The sequence below is a fragment of the Pterocles gutturalis genome, unplaced genomic scaffold (genome assembly GCF_000699245.1).
Source record: "Pterocles gutturalis isolate BGI_N339 unplaced genomic scaffold, ASM69924v1 scaffold12230, whole genome shotgun sequence".
NCBI classification, from domain to species: Eukaryota; Metazoa; Chordata; class Aves; order Pterocliformes; family Pteroclidae; genus Pterocles; species Pterocles gutturalis.
Window position 1 is genome coordinate 42,356 of NW_010138398.1, and position 26,127 is coordinate 68,482.

At 39.0% G+C, this 26,127-nt stretch overlaps 1 protein-coding gene across 1 annotated transcript in view; it reads right to left on the minus strand.

The window, feature by feature from the left end:
• Positions 1 to 26,127, minus strand: part of SCML2 (sex comb on midleg-like 2 (Drosophila)) — a 56,891-nt gene that overhangs the window by 26,841 nt on the left and 3,923 nt on the right. The window contains exons 2-5 of the mRNA XM_010082992.1: positions 17,255 to 17,325; positions 12,812 to 13,046; positions 8,721 to 8,809; positions 7,063 to 7,306 (exon numbers count right to left, since the gene is read on the minus strand). Coding sequence (XP_010081294.1) covers positions 7,063 to 7,306; positions 8,721 to 8,809; positions 12,812 to 13,046; positions 17,255 to 17,325 — 639 coding nt within the window. The remainder of the gene's footprint in view (positions 1 to 7,062; positions 7,307 to 8,720; positions 8,810 to 12,811; positions 13,047 to 17,254; positions 17,326 to 26,127) is intronic.

The window sequence follows — 26,127 nt, forward strand, 5'->3', positions numbered from 1 at the left end:
TTCACCAAATAGCATCAGCAGGATGAAAGGTGGACCCAAAAGGAAACAATAAAACGCAATAAGCTTCAGGGGAAGAAAAAAGAAATGCAGACCGTGGTTAGTGCAATGCCACAATTTGTTTTGTCTCAACATGTGAATGACAGCAATGACATTCTTAACATAGCTTATATGTACTAACACAGACATGGAAAAAATCAACTCAGTCCCATCCACTAGTTGGGCAGCAAAACCACTGTTGACCTTGGGATCCACAAGACTTCAACAAGAACAAATAAAAATAATATTTTCCATGTAACAGTCAAAAATACACGTGTCGGAGTACTCCCAATTTAGAAGAAAATTATAACTACCTTATAAATAAACATGATAAGATGGTGAGGAAACCAGACTTACAGTAAGGTCACAGCTTTGGGAAAGGCAAAACCTTTATTTTTTCTGAAATGATTACTGCCCTGTAGCAGCACCATCCAGGCCTTGCTGCAAGATGCCAAGAAACATTAATACCAAACAAAAAAAGCTTAACATGTGAGAGAATGTGGCAAATCAGATTTTAGCCTGAAGCACTGAGGAGTTTTTCCATGTACAATTCTGAAGACAGCAAAAATCTGCTTCCTGTATGTGCCCCATGTAACTACTGTGACCTGCTTGTGAAGAGAAGCTCAGAGAAAGCACTCAGAGAAAAATGAAACCTTCAGCAGCATGAAATTGTACCATTTCAGCATTTGTTTTTTTATTAAATGAACCTTAAGAATTACCATGCTTATCTGATTTTTTTTTTTTTTGGCTACTTTAAACAACGCAGAGTCATTTCACAAATATAACTGTAGCTCTACCTAAAGTTTCAACATTTCTTTTGTTTCATCTGCAAACATATAGAGTAGTACTTAAGTTTATATTGATGTTGCACATTTGTGTACAACTCATCTGAAAATATAGCACAGCTATTTTGGCATAATTTCATTATCCATAACAGAGAAGTGCATCTCCAGCAGCCAGCTTGGAAAAATCTGCACAAAGTAAGCATTGAGAGCACATCTGAAAATTAAATAAAACTAAACTAAGAAATCAAAAAAACAGACAAATAAGATACTTTTAATCTCTCTTTGAGCCTGCACTACTCTTATTGCTGCAGACAGCTTTTGAAGGAGACCTTTAACATCACAGGCTGATTAGCGTAATGAAAGAAGATTGCTCTCACTGACACTAAATGCACTGCATTGGGAGAAAAGCAATGAGGTGACACACGACATGGAAGTGGTAGAGACAGAGGAGAAGGAGGGAAGGAAGGGGACTAAGGATAAAAGCTATAATGTATCACTGTTTTTACTTAGATTACTACATCATCTTCCTTTGGCCACCCAAATCCTCTCCTGTAAGAGTGCAGAGAGCAGTTCTTCCTTTCATGAGTTCTTGCGTCATTCACATTCATCTGTCAAAGATCCGTCTTCATAAGACTGGGGATCAGGGATATATAGAAACTGATCCCTCTCCAGATGCTGTTCACATCTAAATGATAGATACTACTTTATACCAAAATCAATCTTTGCAGGTGAAACTACTTATCATTTCCCACATGGCTTGTCCCCAGTTTTTCTTTTGTTTTCTCTCTTTTATAGAAAAGGTTTTACTTCTCTTATAAATAAAAAGGTGGTTTGCCTAAGTAACTGCCATTTACATGCAATGACTAAACAGTAAAATGAATTTATATAGAAACAGCAAAGTAAAACTGCTCTGACAATCTCCAGTCATCTGCCATGTACTTCAATCATAAGCCTCAGATACAACTAGCTACACTGCAATACAAGAATATTCTTAGGCATAGTAACAGCTTTCTACAATCAAACTGAGTAAAATAAAAATTACAATCTATAGTGGTTAACTAGAAAAGCATAACATGTTTGGCTTAGAAAAAGAGTTAATAGAAAAAACATTCAAAAGATACAAAACTTAAAAAGCCTTTTTAAAGCATATCAAAAGCAGAAGTTATGTGGATGCAACAGATGATCAAATTTCAGAAGTAAATGTGGAACATAATACTAAAGCAACAAGACTGAATGCTTTTTTGCGTTCACGCTTACTCCAAGGAAGCTCATCACATCAGTTCCCATGTCAGAACTCCTCTTCACAGGGATTTGAAACAGGTTCCCTGACATGAAGTACCAGTAGTAGAGATCAGGAAATGGAGACAAAACTAACTCTAGAGAGTTGGCAGGACATACAGCACTTAAGGAAATGAAAAGATGAAATGTCAAACATACTGGTGGTACTGTGCAAGTTTGTCCTTAAAACTGCCTGAAGTTCAGAGACTTAAAGGTGGTTAATGCAACATCAGTACTCTAACCAGCAAGGTATGGACAGGACACCTGATGTCTGTGTTGGCCAAGTTGCTAAAAACTCTTATACAGAACAGAGGCAGTGAACCCAAAGATAAATACAATGTGTTGGGGGAGAACCTATCATAGCTTTTGCAGAGAAAAGTCACATCTCACAAATCTATTATTTTTTTAAGGAGTCAATAAGCAGGCAGAAAATGGAAAGTCAATTCATGTAGTCTGTGGATTTGCGCTTGACAAGATCTCACACCACAGTTTCTTAAAAAAATCCTAAGCTGGCAATGGATACAAAGGAAGATTCTCATGATCCTTCTGAAGAATTTCTTGGAAAATACCAAACCATGACCAGGAATAAACAGACATGTTTCTGCAAGAAAGGACTCTAGAGAAATCCTGATGAGATCTCTGCTTGGGCTTGTGCCATTCGATTCATATATGATCTAGGACAAGAGTAAAGCATGAGATGGCACCAACTGCTGACCAATTATTTGAGTCAGCAAAGAAGTATAAAGAGATCTTGTAAAGCTGAGAGGTTGCTTAGCAGAGGAAGTAATAGATTAAATTCAACGTCGAGCAACTCAAAATAATCCAGCTTCTGTGATCAGTAATGGGCTATTAGCTGATGTATACAAAAATTACATCTTAAAATTAAAATAAATATTTCTATGACAGTATTAGTTCATTGCTCAGTAGTAGTCCCAAATACGAATTCATGAATAATTAAAGAAGGAACAGAAAACAAACCAGAAACCACCACAATGCCACTAAGTCTTAAAATACCTTATGCGCTTCTGGTTCCAGTGGCTCAAAAATGATATAGCTGAAATGGAAACAGTACAGAAGAACAAGGGTGATCAGAGGAATTAAACTGATCCCATAAAAAGGAAAACCAAAACAAAACAGGATTTTACAAGTTGGGAATACAGATAGCTGAGGGAAGCTAGAATATAGGTCTACAAAATCGTGATGGATGTGAAGAAGGCAATTATGCAATGGCTATTTACTGTCTCTTCCTGTACAGGTACTGGTAGTACAAGAAGCTATTTCAGTACAAGAACACAAGGACATAGAATGAAACTACCAGCAAGAAAAAGAGTACCTTCTTTTCCACAGAGCATATACTTAAGTACAGCACTCCTTACTAGAGGATGCTGTAGGTGATAAAAGTTCAGATGGCTTCAAAATGTCACTGAACAAAATAGACAGAGCTCCTCTAGGAGGTACTTGGCATTAAAGCATTATTCTGGGCTTGGGAGATGCTGTGTTGTAGATGGGCAGATCTTAGAAATACTTCTGCAAACCTCTCTCCTATGTGCTTATGCTTTTCTTCAGGCATCTGCTTTCAGCCACTGCTGGAGAAAGCCTGCTAGAGCAGACAATCCTTCAGATTGATCCAGCATAGATACTATCATGCCACCTTCTTTCACGAGCTATAGTTCATGTCAATGTTCCTGAGTGACAAGTCATCTCTAAAAGCACTTAAGCGACCAAGAGACACAGAGAAAACAGGCTACTGCATCCTTGCGCCAGCAATACTAACCTTGGTCCAGCAGGCCAAGCCAACATCAAGTACTGTTGTAAAACCATACATAACATAAATTACTACTATGAGAACCATTTCCATGGAAACAAACTACAAGAGTAACTAAGCACAGCTTCTGCTAACATAAATATTGAATGCTACATTTCATACCACTGTATGCATACCCTGACACCCAGCCAGGTCCACCTAAGTCACATTTTCTGATAAGGACCAAAGACAAAACATCAACACAAAGACTAAGGCCTGAATGTTAAAAACAGTTGGTCCAAAAGAACTTTTCACATACCTTCTCCACTTTACCTTCTATTAATTGTGTCTTAGTTCCTGAGCTTATCTTTCTAAAACCAGTGCAAGTCACAGAAGACAGGGCTAGACTAAATATACCACATAATTTGTTCTGAATAAATTCACACATACCTAAGAAGCCTGTGTTTAAACTGTTCTTAGAAACCTCCCATGACAGCGGTCCTACATTCTCTCCTAAATGGCTAAGACAGTAAACAGTTGAAACAAAATCTTGTGTAATTTTCATATTGTTCCCCTTACTGCATTTCGTTTCTCTTTCAAAGGGCTAAATTAGAACCTAAAATATAAGTCTCATGGCAGGAAATTTTTGTCCTTGGTATGGATGAAATTTAAAGCATCATTTATTGCTTTCATACTTAGATTGCAGGATATTGGTTTTGCTTGGTCGATAAAAGCTGAGGGGGGGAGGGGGGAACCTGTACAGTCCTTTAACTAGTGATTTAATACATTTAAATGCTTTCAGAAAAAGTAGTTACAAAAATTAAGAATACTTCCCATCATATTCACTCTGAAATCAAAGCCAAGCTCAATTAATTATTTTAACTTTCTGTTGCAGTAATTCAAGGCAGAAATACTGAACTAACCTGCAGGAAAGAAGTCCAGGCAAGAACAATACTATAATACTTCAAGTCAGTCCCTACAACATAGTAGCTGTCATACTTTCTTCCTTAACAGGAGTAGTCAATATTAATGTGACTTAAGAATCCTGACAACATTATCATATTTCTGAATTGAAATGACTTGATTACACTCTCCTTGAAGCTATTATTTACATCGTAATAAAGGACTATCATTACAGTTCTTTAATGGCTCAAAACCAATTAAGTAACAGTGAAAAACATAACCTGAAAGCCAAAAATATTTCATCTAGCTATGCAAATTTGACAAGTGCATATAATATGCACAAACAGCACATAAAAAATAAGCACAGGAAACAAAACTGAACGAGAAAATTCTTTAAACTCAGAATGGGCTCACTTTTACAATTAAAAATAACTAAATCCCCAGCCTGCACCTCCGTGTCCCCAGTTCCTATCATATGTCTGAAATGCTTAGTTTTGACTAAAGTCCATACGAACCTTGCTTCAGGTTTTATTAATGCCTGAAGTGTTACTGTTTTTCATAATAAAGCAATAGATTCCATAATAATACCTGGATAGGTATTCCAAGCCTTCAGCAACTTTGAATATATTCAAGAATTTTGGGTTTTTTTGTTTCCTGAACAACTGGAATATATAATCAACCTTACTAATTGTTAAATTTGTTGATCTCTATCAAGCAGTAATCACGCAAGAAAAATTCTGTATGTATTATCTCAAAATACTGCTGGTTTTCCAGCACTGAAACTGGACTAGACCAAAGAATTCAATAATACTTATTTCCAGAACATGGAATTGGACTCAACAATCTAAACCGTCACAAAAATATCTTCTAAAAATTTTACACCACTTATTTACACAGCCCCTGTTGTATGAAGCCATTTTATGTCACCACAATTAACATAATTAACTTACCATAATAAAACACCTCATTCCTGATTTCTCAAGACAAGGTCAACCTTCTGAAGAAGCTGAGAAAGACACTTTCACATATTGAGAGCACAGAAACATCAAGGCTGCAGTCAGTTTGGTACTTACTAGATAAATTCTGATCGAATGTAGATTGTCCTCACCTGACTTTCACCTACCTTCTCCCTGTAGGTTTGTACTGGCAGATCATCCTGGATCCGCCAGTACAGCTACACACACATAGTTGCTCCCTTCCTGAAATCAGCCAAAATGGACTAAACTAGATTACAGGTACTATGACCACTGGCAGTAACTGCAGGTAGTAACTACAGGCAGGCAGGTGAGGGCAAGGATGCAGAGGTACCCTTAACTAATCTCACTTAGATTTTTCCATAGGGTTCTTGATCTGCTGGTAAAAGATCGAGAAAAACAATGGGGATGGAGAGGGCAGGGAACATGACTGATTTCTTGCTTTCTTGCTTCTGTTCCTTTGGTACTTCCAGTGAGAGTTCTGTGATGCTGGTCTGCTTGTTCCTTACTCACCTAACACCAGATGTGAAAATGCTCACCATGAGAACAAACTATTCTAGTCAACAACATTAAAGTAATTAATTAAAAGATGATTCCCCTCTTTAAAAAAACCTTTCTTTCTGTCAAATTTGAAGGGAGTAAGGATAGAATAGCCCAAACAGTTTGACAGAAAAGCCTTACACTACAGAAAACTAGAGGTTCCCAGTGTAGCAGAGGGATTACACACAGGGATATCCCTCTTTATTCCATTTTTTCCATCTTTTTTCTAAGGTAGATAACTGTACATTACAAAGGACAGTGGCTTTAAGGGACTCTATAAACCTGTGTACAAACATCCTTAAAGGTATGAGGATGATAAAGCATTCAGAATAGGCAGCTTCAAGATAAAATTTTGTGAGTATGACAGAAGAAACACCAAATATATGGTTTAAACCTTCAAAGCAAACTACTTTACTTTCTTAGCCATTAGCTTAATATGAAGTGCTGCTGCAGCAAATACATTAGTATCAGTAAACAGGAGCATTTAACTATCTATAATACAAACAGCAAATGTAGTTTAAGTCCATTCTTCACAAGCACAGAAAAATTTAAGATTATCAAAAGCCCTCCTAACAGTATTAAATAAAACACATTCCCAGAGTTACTATGAACAGTCAAAAATTGTTTCCCAGAAACTATCCTATTAGCTTTAAACTACAGAAAGAAAATTTAGCAACATTTCATCCTCATCAGCTATTCACAAATCAAATCTTCAGTCTTATCTGCATACAGCCAGCTGGTTTTTAAAATTCTGCTGTAATTGAGGGGAAAAATAATTAAGCAATATTATTAGTCATCTTACCATTGTTCCCTGGTGGTTGTAATGCATCTCCTGTCAAGCTACACCATCCAACTGGGAAAATATCCCGAGAATCACATCTGCACCAATAGTCAAATGCTCCTCTCCAGCCATCGAATGTAACAAAAACTTCGTCTCCTTTAACATCTCCAATGGTTGCTGGGCAAATCAAGTATGGGTTCTTTCTATCTATAGCTTCAAGTTTCATTCCAACTTTAAAGCAATTTGACACAGGTTTTGGTGGTTCCTACAAAAATAAGAGTGGCAGAATATTTGTATTTCTATGGCCTCTTAAAAATAATTAAAAAAACCCAACCCACCTTATTTTTCTTCAACATTCTTATTTCTTATACTCACTACTCAAAAGGTTGTAATAGACATTCAAGGAAACTTACTCAACATTTCAAACTTGCTTTTGCTCTTCTATATTATAGTAATCTCGGTTCTGTTCCCACAAACACAGCTGGGATAATTAGCAAAATTCCTCATGACAGAAAGACCCTGCTAAAAGTATTTACATAAGCAATAGGTTGCACTCAATACATTATGTCTGGGCAGCAAGACAGCAAAGACACTAAAATGAAATTATTACATGCGAACAAAGAAGAGGAGGTTTGCAGGGAATGGATATTTCTGGGGACTGATAACTGTCTGGTAAAAGCTTCACCTCTCAATTAATCCATGAAAAATTCATTAGCATGAGACATTATTTAGAGGCCTCTGTTAACTCTGTTTGCCTTAGACCAATTCCAAGTGGACAAAAGAAAAACAAAGATCAGGCTAATGTGACCAGCATAATTGTACCCCCAAAGCAGGAGTTGCGATCCGCTGGAACCTGAATTACTACCTCAGCCTTGGGAACTTTGTTATCCAAAAGCCATTTCAGATGTGCTGGGAGGCTAGCACAAGGAAGCATGGCTTATCACACCCGAGAGAATTTACTTAATTTTATATAAAAATGTATAGAACTACATAAAATTAACATACAAGCAATGTGATCGCAGGTCTGAACTCAACTGTTTCACTTGCTGCCATACTTGTAAATGTCACTCTCACTATCAAAAATAAATTAATTCAATGTGACAGCAGGGTTTTACGACCCCGACAAAAAATTGAACCAAGTCTTTTTAATATTACTGTTGTTTTTATATAATTAATGTTTCACTGTAGTTTACTCATGATGTTTAAAAAACTGAAGAGCTTTTTCTGCTATTTTCAGCTACTTTCTCACAACATTCTAAATTAAGAGTATGTGCCCAATGAAAACATTTAACAAAGTCTTTCCAAGCACTACTGTATTCTTATTCCCCACTAATTTTTTTTATTCCTGTGCACAATCACATGAATATGGTGCTATTAAGAAAGGTGAGACGTATCTTAAATCCATGAGACACAAAAAAATGAGCTAACACAATCCTTCTAAATAACACGCTATACTCTAAAGTCTCAACTCAGAAAAAGAGATGCCCATCCAACAGACTACAAGCAGACTGCTTCCTGTTCAGCTTTTTAGCTTGCCAATCCAGTTCAAAGTAATTTTAAATAATACTCTTGCCTTCCTGCGCTGCAGACAATAGGGTAACATCTTGGCATCCTCATTAAAAAAAGTAACCATGAGCCAATTGATAAGAATTGTTTGCTAGCACTCCCTTTCTTCTTACCTTCTTAAAGAATGCTGCGGGTGCCATTTCAGCTCCATTGAGAGTTCTTAAGAGAAACATCGGCCAAGATGATGCATTCATCTGGAATCCTGAGTAACAAATAAATTATTTGTATACAATAGCCCTGCTTTCAGTTTGTAAAATAAAATAGGAAGAGGAGGTCTGTTTTACTAATGCCTCATTCCCTCTATTTTGGACTTAGCCAAAATAGAACCAGCCAAGATGGAAAAAACAGGGTTGCTGTTGATGCAGAAAGCTGCACAATACACCTCCATTCCAAGTGACTTGCCTGAAGAGTCAGTCATAATAATTTATGATTTTACAGATAAACATCCAGGATTTAATGACATGCAAGTTCTAGAACAGGAGATGATCAGGTTGTCCCTCACAGTCCCTGGTTCAGTGGGACTTCTGCAGCACAAGCGCCTAGCTTACTTTTCGGGGCTCATTCTAAAACAACATCCTCCACTCAATCTTCTCTCATTTATTGAGGAGATATCTTTTTATTTTTGAGATTCTTGTATTCTTTCACCAGACCACAGACAAAAACAGAACAATCCGTTTCTTGTCCCTCCCCCATTAAAATACATATATAAATAAATAAATAGCCTTAAACACCAAAGAACACATAACAGGGAAGAACAAAAACATTTTAATGAATCCCTGTATCATATCATAAACCTGAAGATGTTTCTACTTAATATTCTTTATTAACATGTGAATAAAAGGCACAAACAGTAATCAAATTTGTTTAGATTAACTCCCTTATTCAAACAGAACAAAGGTTTGGCTGAAAAAATTCTCATTCCAGATAATCTCAGAATCAACTACTTTCCAGTTAAAAAAAAAAAAAAAAAAGCAAACCAACAAAACAAAACAAACCAACCAAACAATCACTTTTGCTTTCTGTGCTTTCCAAATGGATGTTTCAAAGTCATGAGTAAGATAACAGACATAGTGGACATTTTTTCTGCATCTTTAGCAGTTATATGTCTGGCACAGTTCTACAGAAAAACAGACATAATAGAGCAAATTGGAAAATTTTCCACTAAGCAAGTAGTACCAGAATCTGCCAGGAACTGATGAGTTCCCTCAGAACTGAGCCTTGAAGATACTCTTAAAAAATGTAACTAGAAAGGTGGAACATATTTGCAATTCTTGATCAGTTAGATCATTAAGCCATCTAAAATTTGATTACATGTTATAATGGTTCTTTAGTAGCTTTAAGCTATTTTCAATTGAATAAAGAGTTTTCAAGTTGGAACTACCTATGCAACACCTAAATGAATACAAAGCTCATACCTGATAAATAGTGTCATCATGTGAGGACAGCTAAGCTGGCTGACAGTCCTGGTTTCATACCAGAGTCTTTATTCAACCTAAACATGTGTGGTTACTGAAACACAATATTCCTAACCAGCTAGCCCAGAAAAGACATATATGCAAGACAGGGGAGTGACAGCAAAACAACAGTTCCAATCAACTTCATTTGGCCTTTAAGTCATCCTGGCAAAACTAGAGAAAATGTTTTCCTCATTGTAATTTGTTAAGTTCTCAACAACAAAAAAGTTCACGTATGAAAAACAGAGGCTGGAACATGAACCCTTTGCTACACTAATCACTTTCTCAAAACCCTTATGTAACATGCATAATTAAATCTATGGAAAATCAGGTAGGAGGGACTATTTTAGCTAGTTACTATGAGAGAAGTAGAAAATTAGTATCCAGAAGGTTCCCTACTACTGAGGAAAAAAAAAAAAAAAATCAGTTGCTTAAATGTCTAACAGGAGGTAATTACACACCCAATTAGCTCCCAGCTTTGCCCAGGAACAGGATGCTGTAAAACTGCCAAAAATGCTTTTTCAAAAATCTATCTAGGTATGCCAGAAAGTTTGATTGCTGGAATTCAGCCTATCTCTAAAAAAATCTAGGACAGGAGGGACAAAATAATGGCACTCATGTTCTTTGCTGAATAACCAGCAATTGTTCAGTAAACTTCCATGCCTGGGTGCAGGAAAACAGCCACTTGCTAGGTGCTGCACTACAAGCAGCCTGACTGAATAGGAGTAAAAAACAGTATCTGAAAAGGCATCAACCCTTCTACTGACAATTGTGGAAAGTTTATCTTCGTAATGTATCAACCACCCCCATTATACATAACTAGAGTTGCTTTATTCATCAGGCTAATTTAGAAACATGTTTAAAAAAGCACCACACTCCTGAACTGAAGCCGTGCATTTAACACTATACATATGTGTAGCTGAAGGAATAAGTATACTCTGCTCTGTTACAACCTTCTTTCATACTGGTATCAGTGCATTCATTCTACAAGGTTACACCAAGAACTTCAGAGAGTTTAAACTGAGTAACTTTTCCCCCAGGTATCAAGAATTTCCAGTGCTTTTATTTAAAACATCTATGCATCTACAGGAAAGGTAGAAAAAATGCCATTCTGGGCTCAAACTGTATTTATCTGTCCCGAGTAATATTCATCCAGACTGGCACCCTGGTTGCATTGCTTGTCTTGTGTTTCTAAAGCAGCTCAACAGCACAGAAATCTGCCCTTACAATCTGTGTGGTGTCTTAATGGTTAAGTCAAATGTTGCTGTATCTGTTTGTCCTTCTTCAAGCAAATCAAATTTCATACTGTAATGAAATGATACTTTTCACTCCACCCTTCAAACAGAAGATCTGAAAGTTGTTAACAAGTTGGATTGACAAGTTTTTTGAGAGGCTACTAAGAGAAAGCATACCTGTCTTCACTGCACCTCTGTCTTCTCATCTGTGTTACTGATGACACCAAACCAGAGGTAGATTTATAACTGTAAGACGGGAAACCAGCAGTAACCAATTTCTGCCTACAGTTCATTTCTTACGTTAAGAACATTATTTCTTGCATCTTCTAAAAATTACAGAAGATAACAAGATGACAGGGGAGGGCGTGTTGCTGCTGTGGGTTGATTTTTGCAGGGGGTGGAGAAGTGGGTGTGTTAAGATAAATGTCAGTCTTTATTTTTCCTTCTTTTTAAAAGCAGAACAATTTTCAGATCAATGTGAAAAATGTGTTTCTTTAAAGATTTCCACACCTAGAAGTTTAACCTACAACAAATATGGTACGAGAACGCAGATTTAAATATGCGGGTTAATCACAGCAAAGATATCACACTTATATTACCCCCAGCAGTTAGTCAAAGTTACTTCTGACTGTTTATCACACAGCAAGGAATTCCTTTGCACAGTTCCCCATTTAATAAACTTCCTCAATAAGACTAAGCCCAAGCACTGTTTCTCAGTTTGGGGAGACACATAATGTTGTCACCCATATTGTTCAAGGAAGGCAAAAGAAATTCTGCACGCTCTTTCTAAGCATAGGAACGCTACATCTTGTTCATGAGTATTCTTCATGATCACAAACTAGTCACGACAAACTGATCAGACATCCCCCAACATGTGTTGAGTTGAGGAGATGAGAATCGCATGCAATGTAAGCTTGCAGTTTGCTGAAGCTCTATTTTTCCTGCCGCAGAGTAGAATGCTGCAATACCGTCGTTAAGCCCCCTCTATGCAGCCTTCCCCGAACCACGACCAATTTGCTCAGTGCCCGAGAAAACATCCAGAGTGTCCTGAACCGAGGCAACTCCAGCAGCCCAGCTGAGCATTTCATAGGTCTGTTAACAGAGGGCGCCTTCTAGTGGGCTGCTCTGATTTATTGAGGAAGGAAAAGGCAAATCGCCTTTGCCCAGGGCTCCAGTCTGACGAAAGTCTATGAGGAAACATTTATAGAATGGGCACATGGCTGTGTATCTCATCATTAAGGAAGATGTCAGACGCTCCCATTTAATATTAAGGGACTATTTTAAAAAATAACAGAACTCAAACTGATTACTCTGCTCATTCTTCCGTCAAAAGAATCCAAAAGGAAGAAAAAGACACAATACTCTTAGCCTGAATTAGTTTGCTTACCTCTTTTTCAATTAGGTAACAGTTTAGTGAAATGTTAGTACCATTGAATTTGACAAGAAAAAAAAGGTAAGATTGGCTTCATGAAAGAAATACTCCACACACGTCAGTTCAAAAGCTTTGTTTCTTACCAAGTGGAGGCTGGAGCATGCCCCCTTTCTTTTCACAGGTCCCGATGGGCTGTATGTCTGAGGAATCCACAAGCCTCCAAAAATCATTTTTGTTGTCACTTCCATCCAGCCGCAACCTTAGCCTGGCACCGGTAACTCCAATTATTGTAGCTATACAAACTGAGGTAACATTGCGAGGATCACGGGCTTCCAGTTTCATGCCAACTTTGAAATCGTTCGTAGGTGGAATTCTAGACTACAGTAAAAGGTAAAATACTTTTTCTTACTGTTGTTAGTATTGCTAAATTTACCAATCCATTCAATATACAGCTTTAATTCATCCAAACATATCATATAACTGGTAAATATAAAAAAGCCTTCGAACTTTGAGCATTTGGCAGAGTAAGAAAAGGAGGCTGGATACCCTCCCAACAGCTACCATTTCAGACACTTGACATTTCTACTGCATCAATATGGCTGCTTTCCAAAAAGACAAGCACTGCTAAGAAGGGTAACAAGGGAATTGTGATGAAAATATGAACATAAAGATGGGGGAGGAGTCATTAATACTTGAAGTGAAGGGAAAACAAGGACATGGCAAACATGACGTTCAACTCTTAAAAAAAACCACACAAGATTTACTAGCTTTTAATTTCAAGAAACAGTTATGCTATTCAAATAAGATTTGGACCCTATTGCAGCAGGCACTACAAAAGCTCAAGGCAAGAAAGAGCTTCTGCATTAAAGAAAGCTTACAATACAAAGAAAGAAGATAGAAAAAGGAATTAGTGTTAACTGCATTTTACAGAAAGAAAATAGACAGTCCTAAAGTCACATAAAACTTCTGTGCTAACACAGGAATTGCAGCTTGTGCTTATTCATAGAGAACTGAATACATTCATACACGTACAATGAAATGCCAATTTAATTAGCAGACATCAGATTATTTTTTTTAAATGACACTGGCACAGGGAAAGGACACTGGCAAAGGGCAACTTGGTCTTTGAGCTGAGCTTTCTGTCAGAAGCTAAAGATGAATAAGAGAGGAGAATGTTTTTTACTCACGTACCAACACGCTACTGGCAGAGATCAACTAGATCACAGTCTGATTACTCACCTGCTCTAGTACTGTAGGCAATAACATCATCTAATGATGTTCAAAACTTTGTATTAATATCAACTGGGATTGAATGCCTCACCTAGTCATGTCAGATTATTCCAGAATGCCACTACTCTGTTTAAATGGCTCCTCCTTTCCAGCCTGAATTTATTAATGGACATTTTTGCCAACACTATCATTTAACTTAAATTCTTTTTGCACTTTTGCAAATAATAACAAAATCTACAGTGTATTTACAAAGGGCAGCTTGACCTTTTCTCACTACTCTTTCAGCAAGCTGAATAAGCCAAGCACTGTAGTTTCTCCTAGGAGAGGGTGACTATCACCCTGGAAGCCCTTTTCCACGACTCTTCCAATACAAAGCTGCTCTTGAACACTGACACCAAGAACTGTAGGCAGACTTCCCCATGACACTTAAACCCAGGAACTATCCCATATAGACTAACACAATCTTAATCCTAATATGAGAGGCAGGTAGAAAAATCAAAACCATGGGCATTCACGCTCTCAAGATTTCCACGTCCCTTCTCCTGCCCGCCTGACCAGCTCAGGTGGGGATCCCATAGTAAGCAGATGAGGGTGCACTTATCTGTCTGAGTACACAGGAAAAGGCTGAAGAATCTACTACTGCAACAAGTGCTATGGGTATTTTCCCTCCACCATGCTTAATTTTTTAAACTGCATCTTGCTCTACTTGCTATGGTGTGCAGGTGCACTATTTGCAACACACCCCAGATCCACAGCAGGAGCCCTGGAGGAGCCCGAGCCCAAAAACCAACGAGGCCAGCAATATTCAGTGAATGCTGAGTGTAGCATCTGCCAATGCTGCATTTAGACAGCACGCTGTCTGAAAGGGGAGCCTGAGCAAATTAAAGGGCAATTCAATTTCAGGATATTGCTTGTCAAGCTGTTATTTTCTACAACCATGAAAGGGAACCGAAATTGCTAAGTTGGGGAGTTTATTTGTTTGTAGAAAAGGTGAGTTTGTTTAAATACCAACAACTCAAGGCATTCTACTAAAAAAGTAACTCCTCCATGCCAGTCCTTGCTTGCATCAAAATAACAAAACCAGCTCAGCCTTGTTTTAAGCTCTGTTCAAACCACAAGGGACTGAGTTTTTTATTTAAAATTTTAAACTCCTTGAAAAAAAGTTTCAGGGTGAGAGAAAGGGATGTGGAATGCATCAAAATTTTATGTAGTAATTTAAAAAAAAAACCAGAGCAACAGATAAAATACATTCTAAATTAAGATATATACTTTAATCAATTTCCATTAGATGTCTGTGCCTGTATCTTAATTTATGGCAGAGGCTTTAATTTTTAGTTACTACAAAATTTAAACTTTGTAGAATTCCCACAAGTCATAAATTCTGGATATAATTGTCAAATTAATCTTCTCTCTGCTATTTTTTTTCTGGCTGGCCACAGCAGTGTATTTCTTTGCATTACACAGAGTGATAATGACACATACAATTCACGTGTAACCCAATAAAAGTCAAATTAGTCCTACAAAAAGCCCAAGCAATTTATTTCCAAAATCTGCAAACATTATGTAGTGAGAGGAGCTAGCTCTGCACCAATTAACCTTGCACATCGCTTTCTACTTAAAGGTCAACTCTTAGAAAAACTGAAAGTCTGCATATGCAAATTGTTTTGAAATTTGCTGTGCACAGAAATTAAAGCTCTTCTTCCCAATCCACACACTCCTTAAGCAATCCAGGTCACTTGGATTTATCTATCTCAGTCCATGCATGTCACTTAAGCGCCTTTATTTAAGGTGTTAACTCAGTTGTTCGGTTTGGAGCTCTTGAGCATTAGTAGGGAAGAGGAAGACGCAAGAAAGGCACAAGGAAAGGCTTCTAAGCAGCTTTCTGCAGTAGCTGCATCTCTCAGGAGCGTACACTGTTGTCATGTTGGTCTATGGTCTGTGAGTATGGCATTAACCTCAGAATGACCAAGGGATACACTACTGCCCTCTGCCTCTATCCAAACAGAGTTTGGGGTCTCTCTGCCTTGAGCTGGTATCCCCTATGAAAAACACATACTGTAGAATAAATTTCTGAAGCTCCAGCCAAACAGAGCCATGGACACTGCTATTCTTAGCCATCTCTCTCATTGAAAGCAGGATGCGAGGGGCTCTTTTTCCTTAACCCCATCTCCAAAGAGGAAGCTGAGATTCACAATTTAGTACAAGGAAATGCTTCCACCTGCATGTCTCTCTCGCTTTTCTCCATTCCTGCAACTGCTTCAGATTCCCTGAGTGATGGTTTCTCTCCTCAGACTCTTCTGTTCATGTTGCTTTTTCTTTGGTCGCCACTGGAGGTCACTATCATTTACAGTACCACCACAAACCCTAGAAGACACCTTTCTGAACGTGCCCAATCCACTAAACTAGATGTGCACCGTTTGTCACACCTATTACAGTGCTATCAACCAATACCTTCAACATCTATCTTCCTAAAACAGTGAAGGTGTACAGACCAAAACTCATCCTATGTAACTTTACACAGCTAAGATACTCCAGCTTGGGAAAATACTGGCCCCAGCACCCTCTACAGAGAGAAAGATGCCTGCAGAGGTTGATTCATTTTCCAGAGGGCTGAGCAAACGGAGGTCATTAGCTTACGCAAGACGGTAGATTTAAACTGCATCTGCAAATACGTACCAAACCATCAGGTGGGGGGGGGAAACAAACTTGTAGGGCACAATGTAAAATATAAAATGGTACATTAAACACCCTTCATTATAAAACCAGTATTTCCTTTGTATTCCCACATATTCCCCAGTTCACTTTTTTTAACTTCAATATCTGTTACTCCTTAGTAAAAAGCACCCTGCTCAGAAAGAGACAAAGTTAAACATATTTGAAAGATCCAGAAAATAAGTGACGAATAAACTCTTACTACACACACACGCACATATCTTATAGGTAGCCAGAATTGAAAGGACTCTTTCAGAAATGGGGCAGGAGAAAGGCTCTTCTGATGATCAGCCAAATTTTAATTCTCACTAAAACCATGATACCTCTAAGATTACTGAAAAAAAGTAGAAAATATTTTTGAACTCTGATATGACCATCTGTTTTCATCAACTAATCTTTTTTTAAAGGAAAACAGAATCCAAAGCAACAATTTTAATGAAACTCTCAAAGTTTGGCTTGAGGCGGAAACCAAGAATGAAAAGCTTTAGTAGCTAGCATCTGCCAAAACTGTAAGCTACTGATAACTAGAGATCAAAAGCAGTCAAACAGGAAGTTTGCAAGCAGTCTTAACGTAAAAGTTGCTCTAAGATCACCCTGTAACACGCATACATACACACACACTTGCCAAATAGTACCTGGCATACCTGTCTGAAACAATGTAGAGGGGCAGCTACTGATTCAGTCTCTTTCAGATAATCATCCCAATTAAACTGTTCTGGAAGACACAAGATAAAAAAGACCATACAGACAGTTTTTAAAAGGAACTTAAATTAAAAGGGGTGTTGGGGAAAGAAAGGGACAGAGAAACCCAACTACCTTGTAGGATACATTTATTTTTCAAGAAATGAATTACTCTCAAATGGAGACTCCACCTCTGAAAAACATACAACCCTTGAAGGAGCTTTAAGAGTAATATTAATTCATAGGGGTGATCACATAATAGGCAAAATCAATATAAACCTTTCCCAAATTGTTGTGGGGTTTACTTGAGGTTTGCTTTTTTTTTTTTTTTTTTGTGGTCCACAGAGAAAGATACAAGTCAGGATATTTTGATTCACTTCTCTGCATAAGGACCTCCCACGCATCCTCGTACAAATCACATTAGCCTTCTTATATCTTAGTTCCCCTGGCAGCAGGACTGATGCAATAACCTCACAGGAGTACCAAGACTATATATGCTGAAAAACACAGACATGTAGAAATGTTACATTGAGAATACTATCCCCAGTCCACCAGAAGGCAAAAGGATTAGCTCAGCCTTCCAACTGCATCATTGTCACTTTTCACCTAAAGTCTGATTTTTGCAGGGCAAAAAGTATGGCAATGTTCTGCAACACAATCATGGTATATTTTTCCAGTGTTAACATTTGCATTGTTTATGTGCATGGATGAGTGTATTCTGCATTTGACTTAACCAGTGTCATCAGTTTTGCATGAACGAACCATAAGAAGTAGTAACATCAAAGATATAAGCAAGCATTACTTAAAATAATATAAAGCACAAGAGAAAAACTACAATGGCACAGCTAATGGTTTTGTTCCTAAATTATCTAAGTGAGCTTTTTTGGTTATTTTTCTTATTTGGGCAGCTGACATGTTTCTGATGTTCCTGAAGAGTCACCCATGAACACCAAAATGAAGCAGTGCTGCCACCCAGTAGCTCAGCCACAGCCACTTCACACGGCCTATAGCAAAATCCTTGGTGATGATGGAGAGACGGCACCAGGTTTATCAGTAACCCTTCCAAAAATGCCACTAGACACAGAAAAAACACATCTCTGCAACTTTCAGGAGAGGAGAAGCAAGTAAACAATCAGAAAATCGCAGCACTTTCCAGCACTTGCACACTGCTTCTCTGAAGGATGCATAGTGGCTCAAACCCAGAGTCTGCCTGCATTAGCACAGCATTTAGTTGAAAATATACAGTGCCTCACGCAGAAGAGAAGTACCTCCTTGGCCAGCTGAGATCCTCTTTTATTGGCATAACAGACTCAAAGTGTACGAGTGATTTGTCCTTGGCACTGCAGAGGCCATGTGGTTCTCAGCTATGTAACAAGCCAGTAAAATCTCAAAAGCTATTAATTTGGTGGTCTGGGCTGTATGTAGGCTGGTAACAAAGACATTTCCATACAACATCTTACAAGTCCACCTATTTTGGAATGAAAATTTTATTCACACTTTTATACAGTTACATTGATTTTGTATTACTCACAAAAGGCAGAGCACATTAACTTAAGCTTATGTTAGATATTTGGGTTTCGGAAAGCCATGCTCAGGAAACAGCTCTTCAGAGCCTTCTCCAGAAAGCAGCCCCCAGATCCGTTGCTCTTTTCATTGACAGGCCAAGGAGGCTGCAAAAATCAAATATGATGAACTACTAGCAAAGTTTCATCTTATATTACTAGACTTAAAGAAGGATTTTTAAAGTTGCCGCTTCAGGTTGATTTCTGATTTTTTTTAAAAAGTTGATTTTTAATCAGCGTTTACCTTAGTAAATTTTAAAGTATTCAATCCAATCAAATTAAACCTAGCAAAAAGAAAATGTTAGCTATGTCCCAGCTGTCTCAGATCTAACATGACGTAAAAGCTGTAATCGTGAATCAGAGCCTCACTGTGTTAAGGAAAAGTACAGCACTTTTCACCATGACTTCCTCTGAAAAAATTATCTCCATATATTAGCACTTCACAAGTGATCTCAACTGTTATAATAGGACTGTAAATTTGGTGGGATGACCAGAAGTACAGAGGGAACCAAACAGGTTTTGTTTTTTTTTTCCAGGGAACATTTACTGGAAAGACACAAGGTAACAGAAGCAGGAGCTGTAGACAAAGCCAAGAGGAAAACAACATTGCCTGGCTCTTTGCTTTAAATCCTGGCTATCAAAACCTCTTTCACCAAGCAGAAATTACCTGAAGTTTAAATTAGAACCTCTCCACCTGTGAAGATAAACTGTATTAAATTAAAGCCAGGCTCTCAGAGATGGTGCTAATTATAATTCAATTACTGCAGTCATAGAAATAGGAGATGAATATATGTTTGCAACATGTAAGATGCACGTCTAGGAAGATAATTACATTGAAAAAAATCTCTACATAGAAAGCTTCTCTGTATTCCCTGAGTGCACTGGTAAAGAAGCAGTTGTTTTATATGTATTTCTAATTATAAAGCCCTTGAAAACATGCAACTTCTGAGAAATAGAAATCCTTAAGAAAATTAGCTCACACTAAATGATTTAACACGCATTCCTCTTCCCACTCAAAACTGCAGGCTGAATTAAACAGCTTAAGAAAAATCCATTATGCAACAAAGCACAACTTTATAACCCAACAGAAAAGTGAAAACTAGTGAGAGAAAGGAATTCTTACGCTCCAGAACAAACCAGCATACACACTGGAAACAGGGGGGATAAAAAAACCCACCAGAAGGTAACTAGGACCTTTTGTTAAAAAAAAAAAATATATATATATATATTCACCAGGTTGTAACCAACACAGGACTAAGACTCTACAACAATGATCCACGACAATCAGCATGGGCAAACAGCCTGACTAATCTAAAAAATGGAGAAAATAAGTTTACACCATAGTTGCTTCCATTGCTGCAACGACCCATGGGTCAATGACCCTTCATGTTCTCTGCAATGCTTTTATCAATACCCTATCACTTCTTGTCAAACCTGCCAATCACAAGGTAACTCAAGCTAAAAGGACCCCAGGGGGTCTCTAGTTCAGCCTCCTGCTTCTCCAGGGTTCCATCACCCTCAATGTGAAGATTTTTTTCCTTCCATCATGAAGGAATTTCTCATACTCCAGCCAGTATTTGCTGCTTCTCATTGTTCCACTGTGCCTCTGAAAGGAGCCCGTCTCTGTTCCCTCTACAGCTGCCTGTCAGGTAATTGAAGACAGCAAGATCATCTCCCATAAGCTTTCACTTCTTTCAGCTGGAGAAACCATTTTTCTCATTTCAGTACCAGTTTGCTGCTTACATCTTGCATTCTGGCTCCCTCATTGTTTGGTGGACTTCCAGCCGGCTTGCTCCAGTATAACAGCGTCTTCCTTGTACTGGGGAGCTCAGAACTGAACACAGTACTCCAGACAGGGTCTCACAAAAAACAAAAAGAAGCAAACCCCTTCTCTCAGCCTGCTGGCTACAGTTCTGCTGTAGGACTCGGTATGCAGTTGATGTCTTTCGCCACAAGAGCACACTGCTGGCCCACGCTCAGCTTGCTGCCTGCCATGACTCCAGGGCCTTTCCTGCAAAACCGCCTTCCAGGCAGCCAGCAGGCAGCTGCAGGCTCCAGTCTGCCCTGGCGCAGGACTTTCCACTTGCCTTTGAATCTTACGGGGTTCCTGTCAACCTGTTTCTCTAGGATGGGGAGGTCCATCTGAAGAGCAGCCCTGCCTTCCAGCCTACCGGCTACTCCTCCCAGTTCGATGTTGCCGACAAACTAGCTGACAGTGTCTTCTGTCCAGTCATCCCCATCTGTCAGTAAGGCATAAAATAGCATCAGCCTTAATATTGACCTCTGAGAAATGCCACTAGCTACCAGCTGCCAGGTGGACCTTGTACTATCTGGCAGCCCAGTCGCCATCCACCTATCCAAACCACATCTCACCAGTTTGGCTGAAAGGACACTACAGAAACCGTAGTACATTTTAGCATTGCTGAAGTCCAGCCGAACAACATCTACTGCTCTCCCCCTTTACAGAATCACTTATCACAATAGGCAACCAGTCACACATGGTTCACACTTGGCAAATCCCTCTCAGCTGTTCCTAAACTCTTCTTTCATTTGCTTGGAAATGGCTTCCAGAAGGACTTTCTCCATAGGGTTCCTCAGACTGAGGTCAGGCAGGGTAGACGGTAATTCCACAGATGCTCCCTTCTTGTCCTTCTTGACAGTGGGTATACTCAGTCATCATGAAACCTCCCCAATTACTATGACCTCTCCAAAATGAGACAGAAGCCTCACAGTGACATCAGTCAACTCCCCCAGCGCCCTTGGAGGCATCCCACCTGCTCCCATGAATATGTGAGCGCCCAGATTGTTGAAGTGCTCCCTGTCTTCTTCTACTGTACCTAACACTTCAGTTTAGTTTAAGTTTCACAAAATTTAAATTGAAGATTTAAACTATGAGTTAAATGTCACTTGTAGATAGGTAGAATTTACGGTCTTGGTTTATTCAGGTTAGTTTAATACAGTATCACCATAGCCTAAACACTGTACAAGCAGACAGAGCACCTCACGTCTTCTCGTCTCATCCCTTGGTTCCCCTGGCATGCATCTGAGCCTTCTGACACAGAGATGTATCTTTTCTAGTCTTCATCCCACAATCTCTCTTTGTCAAAGATGAGGTTTCCTTTTAATTTTGGTTTACATACTCTTCCAAACGTCATTGTTTAAGCATATGATATTTCATACCCTACTTTATATGTTGTACCTCCTTCTATATGTTGGGATCATCCAATTCAAATTTTTCTCCTCCTGTCCTTCTCTACTTACTTTTGTCTATTTTTTCACCTGTTCTTCTCACATGTCTGTATCCCCCCACATCTTCAACTTTTCCTATCATATGTCCCCCTGAAAATCTGGAGATTTTCTGGATGCCAGCCCAAAGCACTGTAAGGCATCTTTCTTCATCCAGCATTGAGAGATTTATTCTTCTTCCTTGCCACCAAAAAGCAACAACACAGTATAAAAATTATCATCTCATCTATAGAAAATAAGAGATCTTACATGACCTTGAGCAAGACACTCCCCTCTAAGTGTTTGACAGAGCTGAGTCTAGGTTTCATGGGTAAATTCAGTGCTCAGACAAAACATTGACTGTGTAGTCCTGAGTGGAAGAACACAGATGACAGAATAAGGCTTGCCTGTTTAGCACTGCTTCTCCACAATGCTTTATCAACACCTTGCTCTCTACTGCAGAAGGAGGGAGGGATGTTTTCCAGTGACTCACGAAATAAGGTTATCTTATCCACATATGAAAAAGACTTTTCTGGTGAGGGTGTGTCTTATGGGGTTCCATCTGTCATGTCAGACAACATTATTTTAAAACACAAGCATGCTATCCGAGTCCGTTTTGACTGGAGTCCTTACGCTGCAGAAGAGGGAAAACAAGATACATACACCTTCTTTTCTGTCTCAAAGTAACAGGGAAGAATAACAAAGATGACTGTTAGGATTTCAAGAAATGGAAGAATTAAGTCTGGCAAAGGTACCACCAGAAAGCTGTACTATGGCTGGTGGTAACAGGGTATTGTATCTCGCATGCAAAGTCATCACCTCAGCTACCCAGCTACTGTGTTAGTATCTCAGCACATTCACTCAGTGACTACACTACTTGATAGGAACTCTTCTGCTGGTACCCAAGAAAAGCTCAGAACCAGATCATCTATTAGGAGTCAGAGGGCACGGAAATGTAAGCAGAGCAAGAGTTTAAGTAACCTAGTGACATTTTATCAAGAATTAACTAACAACTCCTGAAGGGATTTTCTATTTCAGTCAAGAGTACTCACGACGACATTTCTTATGGCCCCAAATTCAAGCAACCAATACGAACATACAAAGGGTATATAAGGATGCTGCTGCCCTCTCACTGCCGCCCACAAAAGCTAAACTACCAGCAATCCCACGTATATGCTGCCCTATGGCACCTGGTGAGGATAGCTGAGGCTAAGTTTGATAAGAAGCCAGATCATTTCTGGCAAGTGTGTAATTTCCTCATTTTATTATAAAAACACAATTGATTTGAAAACAGAATTCATTTAAAGTAAAATTAGAATCCCAGGCAATTTAATCCAGTTAGCAATCCTAAAATCTCAGACTGTTAAACTGAAATTCCTTTCTTTGACACCAGCAAACACATTAAGGAAAGAGAAGATAACTGCATCAGAAAAGGCACGAAAAGGAGAAACACATGATGAGAAGACCAGACAAATCAGCAATGACCTAAAAAAATTAATGTTTACACAGCATCTTTGATTATACATACAAAGATGTATATATGGATGTCTTGGCTAGTAAAACGACGGGCTCAAGTCAAGCAGTTTCAACCATTATTCCTACAGCAAAACATTCTTGCCTAACAGAGTCAGACAAAAGCAATGGCATGTTTTTAACTACCCACCAATAACAGCCAAAGAGATTGGGGAAAAAAAGAAAAAAAAAAAAAAAAGCCACAGGAAACAGTACAATCCAAATACACATTTTTTATTTTAGGGTACCTTAACTAATAACCTGACAGCTGCAATACCTACCACTTTTTAAAGACGGGTTGTTTGCCTGCTGATTCTTTCCATCTTTCTCTTTTTTAATATTCTTTGAATCTAAAAGACAAGATTCCATTACATAATAAATGTAATATTCACATCATAACGATGTCCAGCATAACACAGAATGCTTTCAAACAATACAGAATGTCTTGTTCCAGATATTGACTTTCTTTTATTCATTTCAGTGCATAATCAAAAAGGTATTTGTGCTATAAATGTAATCACTGCACTATTTCTCTTTCAAAATATATTGAGAAGCACAGCATGAAAAAGCAGAGCTTTTGGCTACTTCATATTACACTATCAGAATAAATCTAGTTGCAGAAAATGCAGTATTAGCTCCACAAAGAGCAACCCTGTCCTAATTTTTTACAGCTTTACTCAGCCTACATGCAATTTGAGATCCTCAAGATCACTGTGTATCTTTTTAAATCTTGTCTAGACCACTATGAACTGAGAAACCAAAAAAAAACAAAAAACAAACTCACCCTAAAAGCATATTTCTGAGTTAAAGATTCCATTCTATATTTAAAGTCTTGAATACTCAAATGCAAGCAGCTATCTCAGTGCACGTCAGTTATTTTAAAAAAATCATTCAGAAGAATCTACCTTCTGTATCATTCATCTCTACATACATAAAGAAAGGAGTCCATCGTATTTAATTTTTTGCTGGATATCAGTGTGTATGAGAGACACAAGGAAACACGGAGGCTAGAATGGAGAAGACTGAGGGAGCCAGTTCCGCTCATTCCTTTCGATCTATAAAATATGTTGGTTTGGTAAACTGCTTTTGACACTCATAGACTCAAGTGCAATTCAAGCATGATACTGACTTGGCAAACAAAATGCAAGTACATTTTCAGATTTAAAAATGTTATCAAGCTCTCCATGGCAGAATAACTCTGGATTTGCAAACACCTCAGCACCGGGAATGGGGCTGCTCCTCTGGGAAGGCACGTGCCTCAGCTCATGTCTTGGGTCATTCTAGACAGCCTGAACTCTTAGAGGGGAAAAGGATAGTTCGTTTGTACCAAAAGACTGTGTTGGCAGCTGATTATTGTGTTCACTGGTGCTTGTCTTTAGCTACTGACTGACTTGCACTTGAAATAAAAACCCTCCTAACCTAGAATAAGAAGCATTTGGTGACCAGAAAAACTTGAGATACAAGTTGTTCTGCAGTGAAGAGTAAGCCCTAACAGTGTTTCTCTTCTGTGTTTTCTTAAGTAAGGCTTTTCTTGAACCAGAGTACTGACAAGCAACATGTGATGTTCATCATTTCTGTCCCACTTCTTTCATTATTTGTTGAAGAGTTGTCATGTACAGCAAGAGCTGAATCATGACAATCTTCTGTCATCAGTCCCAAAATCCTCCCCCGTGGGTCAGTGAGGAGGGGATAAGCCATCCACCTGGCTCCGTGCTGGGTACGACGTGGTGCTCCTTTGGCCAGGGCACAGCGTTGGCCAGGGCCTCCCCAGGGGTGGCTGGGCAGGGCCTCACCAGCCAGGGCTACCCCTCTGCCCTGGCCAGGAGCTACTGGGGGGAGGCACTGGGGGCAGCTCCAGCACTGGGCACCCTGGCAACAGGTCAAGGCTGGGACAGGACACGGGCCCATGGCCAGACAGTGCAGGGCCACAGGGAGCTGGAGACCAGCCCTGTTCTGGCATCGCTGGGGCAGGGGCTGATGGCCCCAGGGGCTGACGTGGGGGCCTGGGCAGGGCAGGGAGAGGCCCCAGGTGAGGTTGTTCAGGGACACTAAAGCCTATTAGTGTTCTCAGGGCCATGACACCTTCCAAGAATAACCTAGACACCACAGTCCTAGAAAATACACCTACAGCTGTATACCTGCTCAAAATACACTGAAAAAACTATCACCTGTTTCTCCTAAAGCAGATATGGGGAGTACCGCAGACCCTTTGAAAAGGAAAGAGAATCCTATGTTTACTCCTTGACTTAGCCTTCTTTCTTGACCTACATGTTCTTTCTTTTGGGAAAAGTTTGCTCTGAAACATTTTCTACTTGATAGGTTCCCAAAAAAAATAAATCCTTATGGAGGTCAACTTCAGATGGACCTGCTGAAACACTTCTGGATGGTGTCCACAGAGCTCTTACCCCAGCACTTACTAAGGAACAGAGTTTTAACCCACACAAGTGGATACCCTATGTCCTGACAAGAACTACCAGTGGGAATCTGAGAAGGGACAGTGTTAAAACTAGTTCAGTGACAAGATTCAAGGGTAACAT